Raw genomic sequence first — 21,172 nt, 5'->3', positions numbered from 1 at the left:
GTATTGTTGATTTAGCATCTTTATCAACAGATTTTTCTGATGTTCCCTTTCCCAGCAGGGAATATTTGGGCGGCGGCGAGAGGATGTCGGCACCACGACTAACGGGGCCCTGGTTCCACAGGCCCAGCCGGCATTGCCCTTACAGTATAGTGACATGAAACTGGCGTTGGAGAACGAGCGTTCCAGGTGTGCAGAACTCGAGGAAGCTCTGCAGAAGATGAGGATAGAGCTGCGCTCCCTGAGAGAAGAGGGTAGGAACACTACTGTTACGCTCGAAGCTGCGACTTTCTAAGGTTGACTCTGCAGTCGGTGTTGTCCCATAGAACTGTTCTATTGTAGTATTTTCATTTGTATTTGTCCTGAAAAATATGTTATTTAAGAAATTAGGATCTGAGTAAGCTCAGGGAAACCCCCCCCCCCCCCCCCCCCTCCTTCTCTAATCTATTCCCGTAGTTGTTTTAATAGAGTTAGAAGGAGAGCATCCTGCCAGGTCCAATAAGACTCCTCTCATAATCTGTTTGGTTTGGGGGGGGGGGTGTTTTTGGTAATGGAGACAAATATTTACTGCTTAAAAGCCTCTGATCTAATTTTTTTCCCCCTGTTGACGCAGCGGCTCACTTCAAAGCCCAGGAACATGTGGCTTCTTCCACGCCGTCCCAGGCTCGACATCAAATCCTCATGTCGGCCATCGTCAAATCTCCTGAACATCAGCCCAACCCCAGCAGCCTGCTCAACCCCTCCACCCGATGCAAAGAGACTTCGACACCTGAAGGTTGGTGTTTCACAACCTACTAAAGAGACACACACGGGTACAAAGAACACCCACCACCCGAATAAACGAAAAACAAAAATCCATCCACGTGACTCCAAATATGGACGTCCAGCCAACGAGAAACCTTTGCTAACCAATGGACTCCCCGTTCACTTGTTGTGTTTATCTGGTGTGTTTTATGTGTGTTGTTTGGTCAATGGTCGATATCACAAAGCAGGATTATGAGGTGAAATACAGTTGGATAACAACACTCAGGACATGTTAAACCTGGTGCTGGCTCAAAACAAAATACATGGATTGAAGGGTGAAAAAAAACAGCTTTATGGTTTTATCCACTGTGTGTTTATCCAGCCAACATTGTAATCCTGCTTGGGCCTGTCTCACAAAGTGAAGTGACACTGGATTAGCCAGGTAACACTGGTCCTAATTAAGACTTTCCAGTGTAAACGTTGATCAGAGATTATGCTGGGCATGTCTCAGTTGAGTATCTCCTTCAAAGGACCACAGCCAAGCAAATAGTGATTTAAATTTTTTTTTTCCCTAAATGGAAATTTAAATGACATTTCTTGGAATTCATTTGAAAATAAAGTCCAACTTGCTTTATGAGGCAGGCTTCTTACTGTCTGTTTTTTTTTGTTTGTTTTGTTTTGTTTTGTTTTTTGCTTTCCACCTAGTTATTGTCAGACTGCTCTCTCCTTTCTGTCTCTTTCCTCTTGCTCCTCACAGAAAAGAGGAGGGTCACATTTGAAAGTAAGTTAGCAGTCCCCACCGTGTGTCTCCTCAGAGTCCACCTGCTGTACATGCATGATCTCCTGTACACACACATGCTCATCATCATCATCCCATAGTCCCGTCCTATCGTCAGCTGGCGAACAGTGACTTGACCCGGGACTTTTTGGTCATGGCTGATATGATGTTCTTGCCTCTTTTTTTTTTTTTTTTTAAGCAACATTGACGGACTCATGATTTTTATAGCATATGGTAGCTTTTGAGCTGGAAACATTTGATTACATCTCATGCTTGGCATGCGCAATCCGATTCTTATTGGCTTTCAAGATACATGAACATTGATATAAACCGATTACAATTACTTCATTATTGGCAATTACCCTATACTGGGGGTGTCAAACATACGTCCGACGGGGGGGGGGGGGCAACATAAGCTTGTTGGGTCCAGTTTGGCTGGTGAGGTGACATTGCAAAGTGTCAAAATGACAAAATATGAGGACTGGAATTTCTTACTAAAGGTAATGATGTTGCTAATATGCCGAGAGATCAACAGTAAAAGAGAGTTATGTCGTTGCTTGTGAAATATTAGTATCAAAACCACACTTGTGAGAGTAAATATGTAAAAGCATACATGCTAGAGCCTGCACATGGAGGACTTGGTTTGTGGTTTGGTTTTTTTACTATTTAAAAAAAAAAAAACAGTGGAACCTTACAGTTGCTCTATTCTTCAATTGTTGAGGTTTTGTCCAAAGTTATTCAATTAAATGTAAAGTTTTATACGATGCATTGATACTTGTTTGCAGTCAAACAAATCTCAAGATTTTGAGCTGACAAAAAGCATTAGTTTGTAAAGGATATGATGCTGTTGCTGTAGTGGCCCCGCCCCCTCCAGATAGGGTGGGATTGTATGTGGCCCCTGGACTAAAATGAGTTTGACACCCCTGCCCCCCGACTGCTTGGAAAAAAAAAAACTGGGACGCATTCAATCTTTGACGACAGATGATCTGTTTAAGCCCGAACCGCGATATGATGATGCCACATCCTGCTCCTTTTCCTGACTCCTTTCCACACGCATTTATATTTTCCTTTTTTCTTTTTTTCTTTCTTTTTTTGTAGAGTTTGGTCGCCGTGTGAAAGAACGAATGCACCACAACATTCCTCATCGGTTCACAGTGGGCCTCAACATGAGGGCTGCCAAGTGTGCCGTCTGCCTGGACACGGTGCATTTTGGACGACAGGCTGCCACTTGTCTCGGTCTGTATCCTATGCAAGTAGCGGGCCAGATTGAATGTGAAAATATTTCAGAGGACACATTATTGGCTGCTCTACACATACTGAAAATCATTTTTTGCAAGCATAGCCATCACGTTGCTCTCTCTCTCTCTCTCTCTCTCTCTCTCTCTCTCTCTCTCTCTCTCTCTCTCTCTCTCTCTCTCTCTCTCATGATATAATCAGATTTTGCTTGTTTTGACCATCAATTTTGTTTCTGCAGTAGAAAAGATGTGATTCCTAAACTGACAGGGATTAGATATTATAGAAACAAGTGTAAAATATTGTGTTCTTCATCCTCATTATTTGTTACAGTGACTTCTGTTGTAATAGTGGCACATCTTATATATAAGAATATTTTAGTATAATAAGCTTTAACTCTCTGAGCTTTTAACATGGCATATCAAGTCAATGAGGCTTTTTTTCCATCTCTCCTTCTGTCTTACTGCAGAGTGCCACACCCTGTGTCACCCCAAATGCTCACCATGTCTTCCGGCCACCTGCGGTCTGCCGGCGGAGTATGCCACCCATTTCTCCGAGGCGCTCTGCCGAGAAAAGACGAACTCGCCGGCACTGCAGGTCAAAGAGGCCAGTGGCCATGTTCGCTTGGAGGGATGGATGAAGCAGCCGAGGTGACCAGTTCAGCGCATCGCTGCCACACAAAACATGTGCGACACGCTCCTGTATGTACACGGCACCGAGCGACACTATTGCTTCGCCTCTTTGCTTCCGCAGGAATGGAAAGCGTGGCCAGCAGGGCTGGGAGAGGAAATACGTGGTGCTGGATGGAACCAAAGTGTCTGTCTATGATACTGAGCCCAGAGAAGGTCCGTATTTAACTCTTTCAAGTGGCAATGTTTTGGATTTGATTTGAAACGTAGAGCTCAAACGTGACAGGGGAGTAGTAATTCAACCACTTGCATTACTACATATATTACTAATGCAGCAGAAATCAATAAGAATGAAGCATTTTTCTCTCCCTCTCTCTCTCTCTGCAGACTGTATAAAGCCAGAGGAGGAGTTTGAGCTGTGTCTGCCTGATGGAGAGGTGACTGTTCACGGAGCTGTTGGATCCTCTGAGCTCATCAACACCGCCAAGTCAGGTACTGGATCAGTACCAGCTAATCCGGTCGCACTCAACCTATTATAGAATTTTCGAGCGACTCATTCCCTCCACCCCCTCTAAAATGTCAAATTGACTCTCCTGCCCCATCAAATACGTTTAATCCCAAAATACAACAGTATGTTGACAGTTCTGCTCAGCTGTGAAATTAAGCTTGCGAGCCGAGTTCCCAGCTGATCCATCTTTATTGTGCTTGTGTGCAGACATCCCGTATGTGTTGAAGCTGGAGTCGCATCCTCATACCACGTGTTGGCCAGGCCAGGCTCTGTACTTCATGGCTCCGAGTTTTCCTGACAAGCAGCGCTGGGTGGCGGTACTGGAGTCTGTCGTGGTCGGCAGTCGCGGGTCGAAAGATAAAGTGGATTCCGATGCCGTAAGTACACTGTGCGTCTGGCGTCTTACCCAAAGACTAAATCCTCCATTGATACAAAACCAGTTTGGCTGTTCGGCCCATTCAAACAGTAACTTTATCCGAGGGAAGCTGTATTATGTGGTGTGAAGATTGGGAAACATATATAGAGTGCCTCCATTAAACATCAGCCAGTGCCTTCACTTCTTTTTCCTCCCTCTCCCTCTTCTTTCTCTCTCTGCATGTGGTCAACATCCGTCTTGTATTTATTTGTCGTCATCGTCCTTGTTCATGTGACTATTCTGTGCGTGTGTATCTCCATTGAACTCGGTTGTGTGGATCATATTATAGGCAGGTGCTTCTAAAAGACAGAAGAACCTATCCCCTCTGGTTCAGGTACAGTAAGTAGCTGCACGAACGCTTGGGCTTCAGTCGACCGACCGGCTGAGCATGCAGTAGCTGCACTCCTCTACGCACAGCACACTGATGGTCTCTCGCACAGGTCAACACAGTCTGAGGGTCAGATCCTGCATTCGCACATACACTTAAGTATTGCATGGATGTGATTAGACTGCTGAGCACCGTTGACTTTGTGTCCTATGGTGTGTTTTGCATGCTTCCTCAAAGGCCATGCGCTGCTGCAGCCCCCCTTTCACTGGAACATGGCAGACACACGTGCACACTGACGTGAAGCGTAACCTCAGTGTGCGGCGATCCGCTGTTCGTGCTTCGTGTGTTTGTTGGCGTTTCAGAAGAAAATCTCGATCTTCCCTATATTCTGTGCCAGTCAGCCCTTGGAAGGTTTTCCCTCAACTGCTTGTTCCCAGAAAATGCAACTCCCTCATTCAGCTTTTAGCCTGAAACTTGTCCATTTCTGAGTAAATTTGGATTAGTTTCCCACTTGTCAGTAGTGAACCCAGATGTGATCTGTAAATATACGTTTTCTTTCCAATGGGCCATATTGTTTCCTCACCAACCTTCACTTTTTTTTTTTTTTTTTTTTTTAAATCAGAGTTGTCTGAGACATGACTTCCGAGCTTTATCAGTATTTAGTGCTGAAGTCTGAAGTCTGTACTTACTGAGATAATACCACCTTGGTATTCGCCAGGTCGGCACTCGATTGATCGTAATTGATTATGTGGGGACGAATAAAATACAGCCTTGGTATGTATTACTATCACATAGCAAAGGCTGTGCGTCATGGACTTGAAATATAAATTGGTGAATGTAGAGCTATTTTTAGTGTCCAATGAGTTAGACTTGACCAGAAGTTCTCCATGAAACTTTATAGCCAGCAGGGATCATTTTAAACTTTTAAACTTTGCTGTTTCTCGCTCTCCCTCCCTCGCACGAACACACACAACTACACTTTCACCGTTTCTCTGACAAACTCCACCATCTCCTTTTTCTTATTTTCTTGGTTGGATTTTCCAAGTTTCCTCCTGCAGATTTCACTATGACTCAGGGTTAACGGCAGCCTCCTTCCTGCTTTTTTTTTTTTTAACAATTAAATCAATTTGGCTTCCATTGTCACTCTAATGTGACACACATTTATAATGATGCTGCCATTTCTATCAAACTGATGCATTAAAGCATGTATGGAATCTATAGTATTCAGGAGCGATTGTCTAAGCATTCAAAAGGCTTTAAAGCCATACAATGACTTGCTCACCATTGTTGTCTGTTTGGAGAGAAGCCATCAGCGGTCTGGTTCAGACACCTCACATGTGATTTCCACTTAAACATTGCAATGGATTTCCCCGATTCTGTGTTTGTAAAAGCTTTGCTGCTGTGTTTTTTTTCCATGGGTTAGTCAGTTGAACTTTAAAGCAAGTGGTTCACAGAAATTCATCCAAAACTGCCTCTTCACCTGCTCCATGTTTTTCTTCTGTTTCTTTTTTTTTTTCTTCTTCTTCTTCTTTTTATTCCGGTCTCGATAGAAACTTTTGGGCAATTCTTTGCTGAAGCTGGAAGGTGACGACCGTTTGGACATCAACTGCACCCTGCCTCTCACTGACCAGGTACAAAGGTGGAAACATGCATGATATACAGAATACTGAGTCACACTTTTATTTCTTCCACACCAGTGGTTTTCAAATTGGAGGAGGTTTCCCCAGACGGCTTGAGGGACGGATGGAGCACCATGAATATCTAAAGATCGCGGGAATTGCTTTTTGAAAAGACACATAAAAAGAAACAAGTGAAAGGCAAAACTATTCATTATATTATGAAAAGAAAAAAATTTTAAGACTGAAGTTGAAGGATACAAGAGGCAGATAAAGATGATGATGTAAACTTTAGTGCAAAAATATGAGAGTAACAATTACACAAGAAAGAAGAGATGGAGAAAGATTTGTGATTCCATTATCAGAATTACTTCTCTTCATTTAACTCATCCTATTCAGAGATAACCTTAACTCCACAGACGAGGAGAGGTGGGCTGGGAGGATAAAACAGCCTCATATGCCTTTTACACATGATGAAACCTGTTGAAAAGCATTATACTGAACGAAAGCACACATTTCACAATTTCTATCTTTAAAGAGTCTTATTTGGAAAAAGTTCTTTCTGGATTCCTGTAAAAGATTGAACGCATGTTATTGAGCACCGGGGATTTACATTATGTGTTATTTGTTTTAACAAAAAAGAAAAGCAGCCAAAACATGGCCTAATAAAGTATTGGAGAGTCTTCTTTTTATTCTAATTTCAAGTTAAATGCATAAATCAGTTGAACTGAGTAGAAGAGGGGGGGGGGGGGGGGGGAGGAAGATTCACTAGAGCAACGAAGGCAGATCTGCAGCTCTCACAATGTTAACTATAATAATTTCATCATGTACAACATGAGTGTCATCAGTGTGCACTAATTGGTTCTCAAATATTCTCACTTGCCCGAGTGCGAGACGTAGGATGTGATGTGTGTCTGGGTGGTCCGGTCCTCCCTCACTTTGAACACTACTGGTTTATTGCGTGGCTGCAGTGTCCCTTTCAGCATTTCAAAACAATTTTTTTCCACAACACCACCCTGGGCCACTTGTTAAAGTTATTCATTGTCTCTTTGTTCAGATCGTCTTGGTTGGCTCCGAGGAGGGTCTGTATGCTCTGAACGTCATAAAGAACTCGTTGACTCACATCCCTGGACTGACGTCAGTCTTCCAGATCCAGATCCTGAAGGACCTCGATAAGCTGTTGATGATTACTGGTCAGTAGACGGAGATCGTTATAAAAGATGTGCCAGAAGTGAATTTAAGTCTGGGATGTTTTTTTTTTTTTTTAAATGCATAAATCATTGACATACGGCTAGTTTCCACATGTACTGTTACTGACAGGATTACTTTCTGGCGAAGTTCTCCACACACTGTGTTTTCTCCGAATGCCAAAACAGAAACTTGAAGGCATGTTTTGGTGTGTCATTCAGGAGAGGAGAGGGCTTTGTGCCTGGTGGAGATCAAGAAGATAAAACAGTCTTTGTCACAGTCTCATCTCCCGGCTCAGCCTGACCTCAACCCCTTCATCTTTGAGACTGTCAAAGGATGTCACCTCTTCTCCTCTGGAAAGGCGAGTCGAGCTCTTGTTACTTACAACAGAACAAAAGCCTCCTCAATTGTGATTCAGTCAAAGTTAATGAGCTGAACACCACCGTAATGGCGTTGCGGTGTGCTGTCTGATTGCTGGTATTTACTGCTCTCCTGATTGCCGAGTTGTTTCTTTCCTCGCAGATTGACAATGGTACCTGCATCTGTGCCGCTATGCCCAACAAGATTACCATCCTGCGACACAACGAAGGCCTCAACAAGTTCTGCATCAGAAAGGTGAACGAGCCTTAATCGTCACCAACGCACTGTGAATAGCGTTTCCGCTCCTGGCGGGGACGCGTACGAGACGGCAGCACTGCTCACGCTCTGTGTTTGCAGGAGATTGAGACGTCGGAGCCCTGCAGCTGTATCCACTTCACTGGCTACAGCATCATCATCGGCACCAACAAGTTCTATGAGATTGAGATGAAGCAGTACGTGCTGGAAGGTAGGCTTCCCGTCTCGTTCTGCTCTTTAAAATATAATCTCTCTCTGTGAGCAGATGGTCGAACAAGGTTTACACAAGCGTGTCCTTGTTGCCACGATGTCTGCAAAGTTGGCGTCTGAGCGAGCCGACTTTGAAACGCTGATTTCTCTCTGCAGAGTTCCTGGATAAAAACGATGTAACGCTCGCCTCGGCTGTGTTCGCTGCGTCCTCGCACAGCTTCCCCATCTCCATCATCCAGGTTACCACGGCTCCACAGAAGGACGAGTACCTGCTCTGTTTCCATGGTTCGACTTTTGTTTGTGTGGGCAGTGTCCGCAGCAAATCCGCCAGAATAAGAAATGCACTGCTCGGATTTTCTTTTGTTTAATTAATTTCTGTTCTCTTGGTTGATTTATGTTGTGGTTGTTGCAGAGTTTGGCGTGTTTGTGGATGCCTACGGCCGCAGAAGCAGAAGTGACGATATTAAATGGAGCCGCCTGCCTCTTTCATTTGGTGAGTGACGATTTTAAGCGCGTCTCAAATTGAAGGAGCACCAATGAGTTTCAAGTGTGTGGAGTAACGCAGGGGGGCAGGTGTAAATTTTTAGAACAGAATTAAGTTTAAATATGAGATGAGCTTTACTGTAAAGGTAAATTGGTGTAAATGTTATTTTTTGTTGATTTTTTTTTTTTTTTACTTGTAAAATGATTTAAATTATTTTGGTATTCCAGCCTACCGAGAGCCCTACCTGTTTGTGACCTACTTCAACTCTCTTGACGTTATTGAGATTCAGGGACACGCTGCTCTCGGGTAAGATTGTTCTGGAATCACCGGACGCACAAACAAACGGTCTGAAGGTCACAAATGTGTCATATCTTCTCCTTTTCCAGGCCTCACTCATACGCACACCTGGACATCCCAAACCCACGATACCTTGGCCCCGCGATCTCCTCCGGAGCCATCTACCTGGCTTCATCCTACCAGAACAAACTTCGGGTGATTTGCTGCAAGGGCAACCTGGTCCAGAGCCAAGAAGGTGGAGGAGGAGACCTGCAGAGAAACGGCTCCGGGCGCAGGTAATGACACACTTTTGTCATTTTTGTTCACCTGTGTCAGTTTACTGATGTACAATATTTCACATTTCCCTGGATATTATTTGGGTGACACCTTGGTTTTATATGGTACACTGAACATTAACTTTTTATTTATTTCGACTTTTTTCATCTCATGAATATGTTAATTTTCTGAGTTATAAAGTGGAAGACTACTGCACTTTTCTTATCCTGTGAGCACCGGTGGTGTTGTCGGGTCACTGGGCTTTGCAGGTACTGATGGGCACAGGGCAGCTTCTTCATGTGGTGATGATTCAATTCTGCCCTGAATATTTGATCGGGCTCTTAAACAGAAGAGTAACACTTTAATTGTATTATTTTTTTTGCTTTGCAGGAGGAGAGGTTCATTTTTTATCTGTAACAAATTCTAAGATTTGCCTTTTTATCATTCCTTATTCTCCATCTCATCAAAATGACTTTTTAAAAAATGCTTTCTGTCAATTGCAGAAAGGAAACAAAATAAAGACTGAATTATTCTTATGTTCTGCGACTGGTCTATTACAATATGAAGCTCACCAACACCTGTGGTTTTACAAGCACAATGAAGCTTTGTTGTTGTGTTGTTGCCTGCCTCTGACGCGATTTTCATTTATGAAACTACATGGAGTTTCTGGGTTTGGCCCCTTCCCATCAACAATAAGAACGGGTGATTTGTTAGCTCCAACATCTTGCCACATCGACGAGCATCCCGGTGTCCACAGTCCTGAACAAAGCCCATGACCCCGGTCAGAAAACACCTGTTGTTTGATCTGTGTGCGTCTTTGCACTTCGGTTCTTCCCGACAGCCCGAACAAGCGAGGGCCTCCCTCCTACAATGAGCACATCTCTAAAAGGCTGGCCGCCAACCCAATGGTCCACAGTGATCCCGGCACGCCGCACCGCTACCGCGAGGCCCGCACAGAGTTCAGGAGGGACAAGTCGCCCAGCCGCCCTCTGGAGAGAGAGAAGTCTCCCGGAAGGATGCTGGAGAGCCGGATCGGCGGGTCTCCCGGCAGGGCCATGGGCGACCCCCGGTTGGAGCGCTCCCCGGGCAGGGCCATGGCAGACCCCCGCATGGACCGCTCCCCGGGCCGGATGATGGAAGTCCGTAGGGAAAGGTCCCCCGGAAGATTCGAAGAGCGCCAAAGGCTTCACACCGGCTCCGGTCGCACGCCCATTAACCCCGTTAATAAGGTGTGTCAGCGACTTCACTATCTATCGTGTTAATTACTTTGAATTCACAATTTGAGCCACTCATTCATGGTAATGCTTTTTTTGTGAAGTTGATTTTTAAATATGAACAAGATGTGTCAAATGCAAAGAGGTAATTCGTCCAAGAGGGGTCGGTATGGTAAACTATGTCTTTCAATCCTAAGATATTCGTTATACTATCAGCATAGTTGCGACATGTGTCGTCATGAACTAGTTTCTTTACTCTGATCCAAACTTATCTGGTCCGTGGGAAGACCTGGCAAAACCTTGTCACCATGATATATAATCTTTCAAAATAACTGCGTTCCCTAATTGTCTTGTCAGGGTCAGACCGTTTCAATAAATGTGAAAACTGAACTGCAGATGGCAGCAGTGGTCGTACTGAGAGATCAGTGTCAAATTAAAAAATACATTCTGCAGAAAATCCACAAAAAAAAGTTCAAGGTTTTTTTTTTAAATGCCTTTGGTTCATGCATTCAATGTGAACATTATCAGGATTTTGTATTTTTGTGCAGTAAAACTATGAGAAATATTTGTATTTATAGTTTTATCTGCTATCATAATACTGGTTCTGCCCAATTGAACTCAAATTTCAGGTTTTCCTTGAACCAGAAATTGTTTCACACATCTGATGCAACCATTCAGATTTCAAAGTCTTGGGAAGGGATTCTCTCGGGGGCGCCGGAGAGCTCCTAGGGAGGGACAGCAATCCTAATCTTGGCATCGCTCTTTAAGGATTTTATTCCCTTTTATTTATGATTTATGCTTGAAAATCACAAATCAAAATGATAGAATATGCTTTACCGCAAAAACCATAATTGTAACTCTTGTGACAGCAACACTATTTATAAGCATGTCACTACGGTGAAAGAATCTGAAAATTATCCTCATGGCGATAAACAAGAAGTCCCACAGCTCAGTCGCCCACCATTTGAAAGTAATCCAACCCACGTGAAATACTTCATCCATGTGTCGGGTTGACTTTGTTTTGCTGTCTTCATCCTCCAGGTGTGGGACCAGTCGTCTGTTTGAGAAAGCGCAGGGCCGCACGCCCATCACAGATGCACAGAGTCGCGTTTGGGAAGAGAAAAGAGCAGAAAAACCAGTGAGAATGTCACCGACTCATGATGAAACACTGCCACACATCTGTTTTTTGCCTGATGTACAAAGCGAAAAGTCCCACAGCAGGAAAACATCTGTTGCTGTCCGAAACAAAAGAACCCAGACCCAGAGATCTAAAGAGATGTCATTAGAATCAGGTTGGGTTTTTATTTTGTTTTGGGGTTTTTTCCAATAAAAGTCAACAAAAGGCCATATTAACAACTTGAGCAGGGTTTTTTTTTTTTTCCTTTCTTTTTTTCTCTCGACTCTCAAGTGGAGTTTAGCAATTCGATGTAATTCCTTTTCTTCTACAAAGAAAATCTAAACTGGAGTTCAAGCTTGATCCGTTGGGTTTTGCTGGCTTAACTCGGCTCGACAACAATCGTGACAACAATAGATAAGCACAGCCGTAAGAGCTTTGTATTGCAGGTCTTGCCTGTACATTCACAAAAATGAGTTTGTTTTTAATCTTTATTTTTAGAAAAACGCAGTAAAACATCAGTACAGCTGGTTCCTTCCCACTCTCGCCTCCTTCCACAGTAGCTACAGATCAGGGCAAATGTGTAGCAGGCCACTTATTGTCCGTGTCGCAGTACTTTCAGCCCCCGGCCCTGCGCTGACGTGTCCACGCACACAATCATCATCATCGGCTGATTACAATCATTCTCAGCTCCGTCCTCTGGTGTGAGAGAGAGAGAGAGAGACTCCAGCCGGACTCAGCTGCAGCACAAAAAAAACAAATTAGATGGTAGTCGATTTAATCCCTCCTGTAGAACCACAAACACACACGACAGGTGGTTGTCTGCCGCCGTGTAGGTCGACACTAAAACTGCACTACCCACGATCCCCAGCAGCAATGGAGCAGGACCTTTCTAATCCCTCAGAACGCTATCTGACTGTAAATAGACGAGACATAATTTTATATATATTGAGAAGGAATTTCAAGGCTGGATAAGCCATGTCTATTTTTGTTAAAGGAAAAAAAAACAAAAAACAAAGTGATATTGTGTCCTCTTGAATGTCCGATGAGTATTCTTTTAATATGTCCAAATGTCCTTTATCAAGTGAGTGATTGTATCTGGATCAAACTCGTGTATGCACTTCCATCCGTCAATGGCAAAACCTCAGTGCTTAACTATATGACAGGAGAGGGGGGGGAAAAAATGATCATGGTTGAAGCTTACAGCGCCGTACTCGAGCATTTCTTTTTGTACAATGTCCCTTAATATTGTATATAACCCAAGGTGAAGATGAATATAATCTTTGTTTTCCTCCTGATTCGTCAATGGCATGGATATGTATATCTGAAATGAATCGGAGTGTTGTCTTCTGCTTCTGCCTCATTTGGGTTCTAATTTTAATCCGCAATTTTTCTACGAAGCACGTAAATACTGTCTCCTTTCTTTGAACTGTTTGCACAGTGAGTTGATGACCATAACCGCAAAAACTTCCCGAGTTCTCCTTTGAAGGCACTTTTAGCAAGTTAAATTATTGAAGTCCCCCGTCGTCATGCTCAGATCCATTCTGGGTGGGGTGACTATCCTATATCATCATTCGATGGATATAAATACAAAGTTTTTATGTTTTTCTTTTTGAATGTAAATGAATGAGATGCCACATTTTGACTTCCCCAAGAAGCTCAACATTAGAATATCTAAACTCCCTTTCAACTGTGGCTCTTTTTAAACATTAAAAAAAAAAAAAAAAAGCCTCTCCCTGAATGTATTTAAAGAAAATGGAGCGTATTTTATGGTGTGAGACGTTCAACACGAAGCACCCAGTGCTGCAGATTGCACACTTTTTTTGGACTGATCTCTGTAGGACTCTGTACAAAAGGGTTGTCCATCTTTGATTTTATTTTTCTATTCTGTTCAAATTGCTTTCACATGATCCTGAGTCATAATGCTGTAACGCTGGATATGATATTGATGTCTGCTAACAAATGTTTAATTAGCCTTCCCTGTAGAGATTTTGTCACAAAATATTAAATATTATAACCATTGTATTTCACTCCTGGTTTGCCTTTTTGTGTGTGTGTGTGTGTGTGTGTGATTATGTGCCTTTTCAGTTATTGAATTTTGCCGACAAATTGCTGTCTTGGACGATAAAACGTTCACACTTGAAGCCATCTTGGTTTTTATCTGATTCCCCTGGACTTTTCCACACTGCCAGTGAAAGGGCCATTTGTCCACGTCCATTGTGTTGGAAGTGGACGGTCTATTTATAGGCTGATTGATCCCAGCGCGCGGGCCAACGTGACAATAGCCCGCCATTCCAGCCGGGGTAGCCGCTCGGCTCCCGAGAGGAGCCGGGGAAGAAAAAGTTTTTTAACAATAGGCATCGGTGGCAATAAACTGCTCTAAGTCTGACCTCCTTGTCCTCACTATGCAGCGGGGGTGACACCTGCTCCTCCGTTCATCCGCAGCTGTGTGTTTGACAGCTCGAGGCCCGCATGCACCGAGGCTTTAACCCCCCCCCCCTCCCCTCCTCTTTATATAGATCACACACCTGCGGCCTCGCCTCTTGACCCCGGCCCATTTCGCTCGTTTTCACACTGTCACTTTTTCTTGACCCGGGAGCCTCCGGCGGTGGAGGCGGAGGGACGTGTTAATGGGGCGGAGAGGTGTGGCACATTGTGAGGACGCGTTCTGTGTCACCGCCGTGACACTTCAGTATGTCGCGCCTCCCGCCGTTGACATCCCTGAGCTTAGTCTCACAAGCTCTTTAATGCTGACACATGTACGGCGTGCAGAAGACGCCTGGTGCTGCTCCTTTGTTTTCCTGCACAGTCGATCTTCTCTCTGTGTGGAAATGTAATTGTTGCCATTCAGTCATATATTTTATGGATTGTTCTCATAAATGTGTGTACTGCAGTAGAAGTGGAGCAAATTGGGAATATTTACCACGTGTAATTAAGTAAAAGAATCTTGTGTAAGATGCACGCTGTGCTCTCAGTCGAACTTCTACATGCCTGTCAGGTGAGGAAGTGTGAATAAAGCTGGCAGTAGCAACCCGGGCATGTCAGGAAATCACCCTTGATTATGTAGTGATTATCAAGTTCTCTCGTGCCGAATGGAAATCATTTGTGAGCCACAAATCGGAACACAAAATCAAGAGTTGATTAAGATGAGAGGTGTAATCGCTTTATAACACACAGGAAAGCGCTTTCTTTGTGGTGTTGAAACAAAAGAGCTATCAGATTCTGAAATGGACCTCAGGCGTCGAGACGGAAGGTGCAAATAATATCACTAATAATGAATTGTGAACGCGATTTTGATTATTTTTCCGGGAAACTAATTTCCGCCTGTGATGCTGCGCATTGTACACACAGCCACAAAATAAATGAAATCATTGAAAATGATGCTGCAGTCAGACTTTCTAAAAGTGGCTTGGGAGACGGAGCTTTCAGCTATCGTGCTCCTCTCGTGTACAAATAGTTCAGAATTTCAGTCAAGGGGGGGGCGAAGACATTCTCTAGCCTCAAGATCAGGCTTCAATACTCCTATTTGATAAAGACTGGCTCAGGTCGGCCTGGATCATTGTTCAGCTAAGCTGCCATAGGTTTAAATTAATAGCTTCAATTATTTCTCTGCATGCATACCTACATATGCCACTGACTTTCTGCAGATCATTACTGTCGTCTAACCCAGACTGCATCAACAGAAGGCTTCCACATCTTAATCCACTTACTCACGTGGGATTGTTTGAGTTTTATCTTAAAGTGCATTGCGATGGCTGTCATTGAATGCTGAATTGAGCATGACACCGTTAGAAAGTGAGAGTAAAAAAATATAGGGAATATAGTCTTGAAAGGCTTCATCGGACTCTGCAAAGCTCTGTTTGTTAAGATGTGAACAACCTGTGAGTGATTCATGACTATAATAAGAAACAATGCCTTTCATTAAAATGTGAAGCGGTCACATGCTGCTGTTTATTTGTGGTGGCGGGCGGGCGGGCGGGCATGTGATAACATTCACCCTCCTCTTTTGCCTTTGACTTTTAACAACAATGCTGACTTGTTCAAAAATGTATATATAAAAAAAAACTTACCTGAAATCTAATTGATTTCTCAAAATCTTTATAGAAGAAAAACTTCCCTCATAGTGTGTTTTCTGTTATTCAGCCCATAAACTGCATCCTTCCTACGTTAATAAACACAGTTTACAAACACTCAAAGTGGAGGGCGGCTCAGAGCATCTGGAGGAAACAAGCAGCATTTGTTACATTAAACCACACATTTGTATCACTGACTTGCCAGTGATGAATTGAAATTAGAGAATAGGTTTTAGTGCCAAACGGTGAGTTGAACAACAGTTGCCGTCTGTATATAAAGACCTACCAGATTTCAAAGCGAAAGCTGCATTTTCTCTCCTTGTTTCTTCGATGCCGTTCACCTTTTCTCCATTTCAGATTTAATGCTCCTTCCCTATTGTCTCACCACGTCGCTTTCACTGACTTTAAACCATTGCTATTGTCAGTCAAGACAATGGTCTGCAGACAGAGGCTGGTTTTAAGTGATTAAGAGCTTTAACCTTCAGTGTGCTCTTGATATTCTAGACCAGTTATTCCACTCTTGTTTGTCTGATGTCAGTCACAACCACACGAGGGGGAGACCGGCTCCCTCCGAGGGGTGTGTAGGTTCTCTGTGGCGCTGTATGCGCGGTGCGGAGCATCATTTACCTGCCACTTCCTAAACAGGGCATAGTTTATAAATATCATCCAGTGGAGATGAGCGTGGGGGGCTACAAAAGGCCTCCCGCAATATCCCCATTGTTCACTGGCATCATTGTTGGCCTGACCTCCCAGCTGCTCAGCCATGGTAAGTCCTGGATGTTTGTGTTTGTGCTGCTTGCTGATGCTCTGACAGGTGTGAGGATGCTCCCGTGTGCCACTTAGATGAGGGAAATAAGTCTCATATGCAAGATGTGAAAATGGAAGCAATTTCTCTGATTACATACATATTTTCATTCGAGGAAGCTGTTATTTTATAAGCTTTGCTTGTAAGTCATGAAAATCTAAAATATATTATCTCACAATATTCTAATATATATATGTTTTACTTTTTTAAAATCCAAATGATGAATTTGTGGAAATGGCGATGATATATCTGTATGCATCCCACATGCTTCGCTTTTTCTGTTGGGTTTCTTTTCAACAATTTTGGGAGTTGGATCTTCTTCACATAATCTAAATGTATCTCATGCTCATGTTTTACTGATGAGGTTTTCTCTTACAAAGTCAGATCATTTATTTTAATTCAGGCTGTGTGATGCTCTAGCTCTACAAGCACATACTGTATACGTCCCGCTTCATTTCTCCTTATGTTTAATGATTTAAAGGCCCCAAAGAAAGCCAAGAAGAGGACAGCAGAGGGAGCCAACTCCAACGTGTTCTCCATGTTTGAGCAGGCCCAGATCCAGGAATTCAAAGAGGTCCTTTATATTTTACCCATTTACATTTTTAATTTTTTTTCTCCAAAGAACGACAATGAACGGCGTGTGGAAATCGGGCACACATGTTAGCCGATCGCATTCGTGACTCAAACACACACAGAGGTCTCCACTTTCTTCTCCCGTCCTATTGTTCATCGGTGTACAATGCCCACCTGTCTCCTCGTCCGTCCCCTGGCTCTGCTGCAGCAGCGCTGGCGGCATGTTGGTATGAGGGTCAGCGGTGCGCAGACATCCAGACTGTGTCAGCGGTGATTAGGCTGCAGAAGAACTGCCGGGCATGCCCCGGATGCCTCGCTAAATCCCAGTAGGGCTAGCATGTTATAAATACTTAACAATGCTCATTTATAAAGATGACACGCGAAGACAAATGAATAGGCAAAAAGCAAAAAACAAAATGAGCATGGGTGGTGTAGGGGTATTATGACCATTGACCTTTTTCTTGTGATCTCAGGCCTTCACCATCATGGACCAGAACAGAGACGGCTTCATCGACAAGAACGACCTGAGAGACACTTTTGCCGCTTTAGGTGCGAGCGGAGCTCAAACGTCCTGTTGCGTGAATAGTGCCTGTGGCGTCGGCTCACGCTGAATATCTGTCACTGCAGGACGTCTGAATGTGAAACAAGAGGAGATCGATGACATGCTCAAAGAGGCTTCCGGTCCCATCAACTTCACCGTCTTCCTCACCATGTTCGGCGAGAAGCTGAAAGGTGAGCCAAAGGCGCTGGCTTAACCATTGGGGGGAAAACCACACCGAAACCATGTCACTGGAGTGTTATTGCAAGCGTCTGTTCTAATGTCTCCAGGGGCCGATCCTGAAGAGACCATACTCAACGCGTTCAAAGTCTTTGACCCTGAGGGGAAGGGAGTGCTGAGGAAGGATTAGTAAGTGGCTTCACACGCTTGTTAGGCCGCGTCGATTGGCAATATGCAAATCTGAGCGCAATCTAAGCTTTCACCTGCGATTTACGACTCAGTCGCGCCGCATTCATTCATCCCAGTACAACTCCGCCATGAGTGGAAGCCATTATGACTGCAAATTTCCTCCTGGTGAGAATTCGTCTTCTCACATTGTTTTTTTTTCCCCGCCTCTCTCCAGTGTGACACAGATGCTAACAACACAAGCCGACCGATTCTCCCCTGAAGAGGTACATCATGGTTTGGGGTTTTTTTGTGATGCTCTAATTACCATCATTATAACTTTGTATGCGTGTGTGAGTCCAAAAAAAGATACACAATTGAATGTCATCATGATGAGCACCTGCTTCTGATCCACACATTTTTATACACAAAAGAAAGATCTGAATCATCATCATCATCATCCTCGTCATCATCACACTCTTCTGCACACACTGAGTTCTGTGTTGTTTTTCAGGGGGGTGGTGGGGCGAGGGGATGGGAGGGGGGGGGGGGGGGGGGTGTTTCTGATGAAACTGATTGTAACTTTTGCCTTTTCCGTTGCTCAGATGGAGCAGATGTTTGCCGCTTTCCCCCCTGATGTGGCAGGAAACCTGGATTATAAGAACCTGGTTCACATCATCACTCACGGCGAGGAAAAGGACCAGGAGTAATGCGCCAATTTCTGCATCAAAAACAAAAGTCTGTGTCTTTCGCCGTTCACGACCCCGCGGCCCCTGATGGGGAAACGGACTGTGTCCTGGACTTCTGCGCTGGCCGCTCGGTGTCACTGTGCATTGCTCGGTCAGCACAGGAGGATCCCGGACTGATCCCGGTCTTGGACGGCATCCGCGTCGTGAGCTGTCCTACTCGCCTTCTGCTTCACCTTTCACCATATTCTCAACCGAGACGAATCAAATTATTTGTCCTCACCCTTTTGTACAGTGAAAACCAAAAACCTGCCCCTTTTTGTTGTTGTTGTTGTTGTCATATCTGCTTGTTCAGTTCATGCGAGTCAATCAAATAAAGATTTTTGAAGACAACTGCGGGCCTGCTTTTTCTTTTCACTCGTCAAAACGTTCTCCTTGAGGAAAGCCAATGGGGAGCCGACGTTCACCAGATCAGGGATCACCGCTTGAACAGATGCCTCATCCAGATCTCCCTCACACACCATGTTAGGTAGCGAGCGTCTGCGCTTGAGAATAATGGTCGTGCAGTTAATGTTCCTCTGAAATCCCCCGGAGCTCAAACAGACAAAGCACGCACCGGTGTTTGCAGTGTGAGTGCACAAAATAGCCCATGTGAGTGCATGAAAATGTTTGGCTACTGAAACAGAGGGCTTTAGCCAGACAAAGCCCCCGTTGTTATTTTAGTGCTGGGCTGACGAGAGACGGGTAATGCAACACCACTGAGTTTGGGCGTTTGGCTCAGAGAAGGATGCCACCCGGTGATCCTCGTCACCCTCGGTGGCTACCCCTGCCAGAGCACGGCGGGGTGACGAGGGGGCGGGGTGGCAATCCCTGGTCGTTGAGCTGAAGTGCTGTCTTCTGTGGGGGTGAAGAGACACACAGGGGAGCGGTGAGGGACGACTGTCTGGATCAACGTCGGTACGCGAGGTCGTACCACGTGTCCTGCTTTAACCATTTCTGAGAAAAGACTGAGGGATTCAAGCTCGGGCATATTGGTTGTTCTTCCTGTACTGCCGAGAATGTCAGGGAATAGCTGCAATAGCACAGGAACAATCGAAGGTGGGCACAAAAATAAAAGAACTGTGGAGGGCCGAGCCGTAGACTTCACTGAGTTCTTCACAATATGAACACGTCTCATGTCTTGTAATGTGGATTCAGACTGCAAGACTTTTGTCTTCATACAAACAAAGATGAAGCTGAGAAATAACACTGCCTCTTTAAAAATAAAAAATAAAACAGTTGAATTGCACTGTGTGATACGCATTATGTATATCTGATTTGATCAGGCACAGTCAGAGGGCTCACGTGTCCCACAAGCTGTACAATGCCCAGCTCTGAGTCACAGTCTCTGACTTTTTGCATTAGAAAAACACATATTGAGCCTAAGCGCACAACTGACAAGACCTCTGAAATCTCATGTCAGTGTTTCCCCACTGTTTTGTTGAACAGCTGCTTGCACACTTGCCTCTTAATTTTATAAGACAGTCCCACAATGCAACAGGGGGGAAAGGCGCAGTTCATATTCACAGAATGCACTGAGAAAGAAAGAGAAAGAATCAATTTAATGCAATTCAGAGTCACTAATGAAACTACCAAGAATGTCTTTAAGTGGAGAAACATGGAATACGCAGAGAACAGCCAACCAGGCACTAGAGGAACATGCAAACTCCACAGGGAAAGACTCGGGGATCAAAACTATGTTTTTTCTTGCTGTGAGACACAAATAACCCCCCCCCCCCAGCCCCACCCCTTAACGTAAACATTATTAAGGTCTCCTCTGTAAGTTCTCAACCATAGTGGGATTGTTTACCATCAGCCTTTTGCAGGAGGCCTTTTTTTTTTCTTTCTTTTCTTCATTAGATTTCATTCGATTTTAGACATCATTACAAGACCAGTCCATAAAAAGGAAGCTCAGACAATGACAGACTCATGCATTATCTTGTCTAAAAGGCCACTGAGGGCCGGCTTTGGCTGATCCAGACTTCTCTGAACTGTAATACGCTTTAACACACTGTGACGGGAAGAGACAGATCATGTAGACAGACCTCACTTTTATAAGAATAAAAGTCTCACATTCTCTCTCCGCAGAACATTAATGAGCAACATGCACTCATTATGGCCGGGAGCGTGAGAATACTGGCCGAGTTAGAAATTAGGTGATAATTACGGCACTAACGGTCCACAGTCTGCTAACAGTAATCGTGTCAGAAGTCTGAGTCATTTAAAGCAACATGAACACTGGATGTGAAATATCACATCATAAACCAGCGTGTACCTATGGATAGAGGATCTATTTTTTGTCTTTCTGTCAGAACTCTATGATGAGACATTTCTATATAGCGTCCAGTGCGACAATGACAGTTTGTGAAAAATATCAAAAAAATAATGATAGCAATACTTCCAGGGCCAGAATATGAACAAAATGAGCAGAAGCACAATGTTTTCAGACAACATCAATAAAAACACTTTTTTTTTGGTAGCACTATTT

At 44.0% G+C, this 21,172-nt stretch overlaps 2 protein-coding genes across 2 annotated transcripts in view; both read left to right on the top strand.

The window, feature by feature from the left end:
- The window catches only part of cita (citron rho-interacting serine/threonine kinase a), a gene marked incomplete at both ends in the record, with an annotated part of 34,158 nt that extends 22,582 nt beyond the window's left edge, over positions 1–11,576 (top strand). Inside the window, 20 exons of the mRNA XM_080494778.1 lie at positions 59–251; positions 611–772; positions 1,499–1,522; positions 2,618–2,755; positions 3,222–3,402; positions 3,506–3,597; positions 3,769–3,873; positions 4,097–4,266; positions 4,594–4,638; positions 6,183–6,263; positions 7,306–7,441; positions 7,658–7,797; positions 7,959–8,051; positions 8,154–8,262; positions 8,418–8,546; positions 8,674–8,754; positions 8,973–9,051; positions 9,132–9,317; positions 10,139–10,526; positions 11,553–11,576. Coding sequence (XP_080350904.1) covers positions 59–251; positions 611–772; positions 1,499–1,522; positions 2,618–2,755; positions 3,222–3,402; positions 3,506–3,597; positions 3,769–3,873; positions 4,097–4,266; positions 4,594–4,638; positions 6,183–6,263; positions 7,306–7,441; positions 7,658–7,797; positions 7,959–8,051; positions 8,154–8,262; positions 8,418–8,546; positions 8,674–8,754; positions 8,973–9,051; positions 9,132–9,317; positions 10,139–10,526; positions 11,553–11,576 — 2,556 coding nt within the window. The remainder of the gene's footprint in view (positions 1–58; positions 252–610; positions 773–1,498; positions 1,523–2,617; positions 2,756–3,221; positions 3,403–3,505; positions 3,598–3,768; positions 3,874–4,096; positions 4,267–4,593; positions 4,639–6,182; positions 6,264–7,305; positions 7,442–7,657; positions 7,798–7,958; positions 8,052–8,153; positions 8,263–8,417; positions 8,547–8,673; positions 8,755–8,972; positions 9,052–9,131; positions 9,318–10,138; positions 10,527–11,552) is intronic.
- A 4,827-nt stretch (positions 11,577–16,403) lies between these two features.
- myl2a (myosin, light chain 2a, regulatory, cardiac, slow) lies at positions 16,404–19,038 on the top strand. Its single transcript, XM_080494791.1, has 7 exons — positions 16,404–16,464; positions 16,985–17,077; positions 17,550–17,625; positions 17,704–17,808; positions 17,905–17,983; positions 18,198–18,246; positions 18,565–19,038. The coding sequence occupies exons 1-7, from the start codon at positions 16,462–16,464 to the stop codon at positions 18,667–18,669; spliced, it is 510 nt and encodes a 169-aa protein (XP_080350917.1). The 5' UTR covers positions 16,404–16,461; the 3' UTR covers positions 18,670–19,038.
- Positions 19,039–21,172: the final 2,134 nt, after the last annotated feature.

The sequence above is a fragment of the Blennius ocellaris genome (assembly GCF_963422515.1).
Source record: "Blennius ocellaris genome assembly, chromosome: 4".
NCBI lineage: Eukaryota > Metazoa > Chordata > Actinopteri > Blenniiformes > Blenniidae > Blennius > Blennius ocellaris.
The sequence above is the reverse complement of the archived record's forward strand: the minus strand, read 5'-3'. Positions and strand labels throughout refer to the sequence as shown.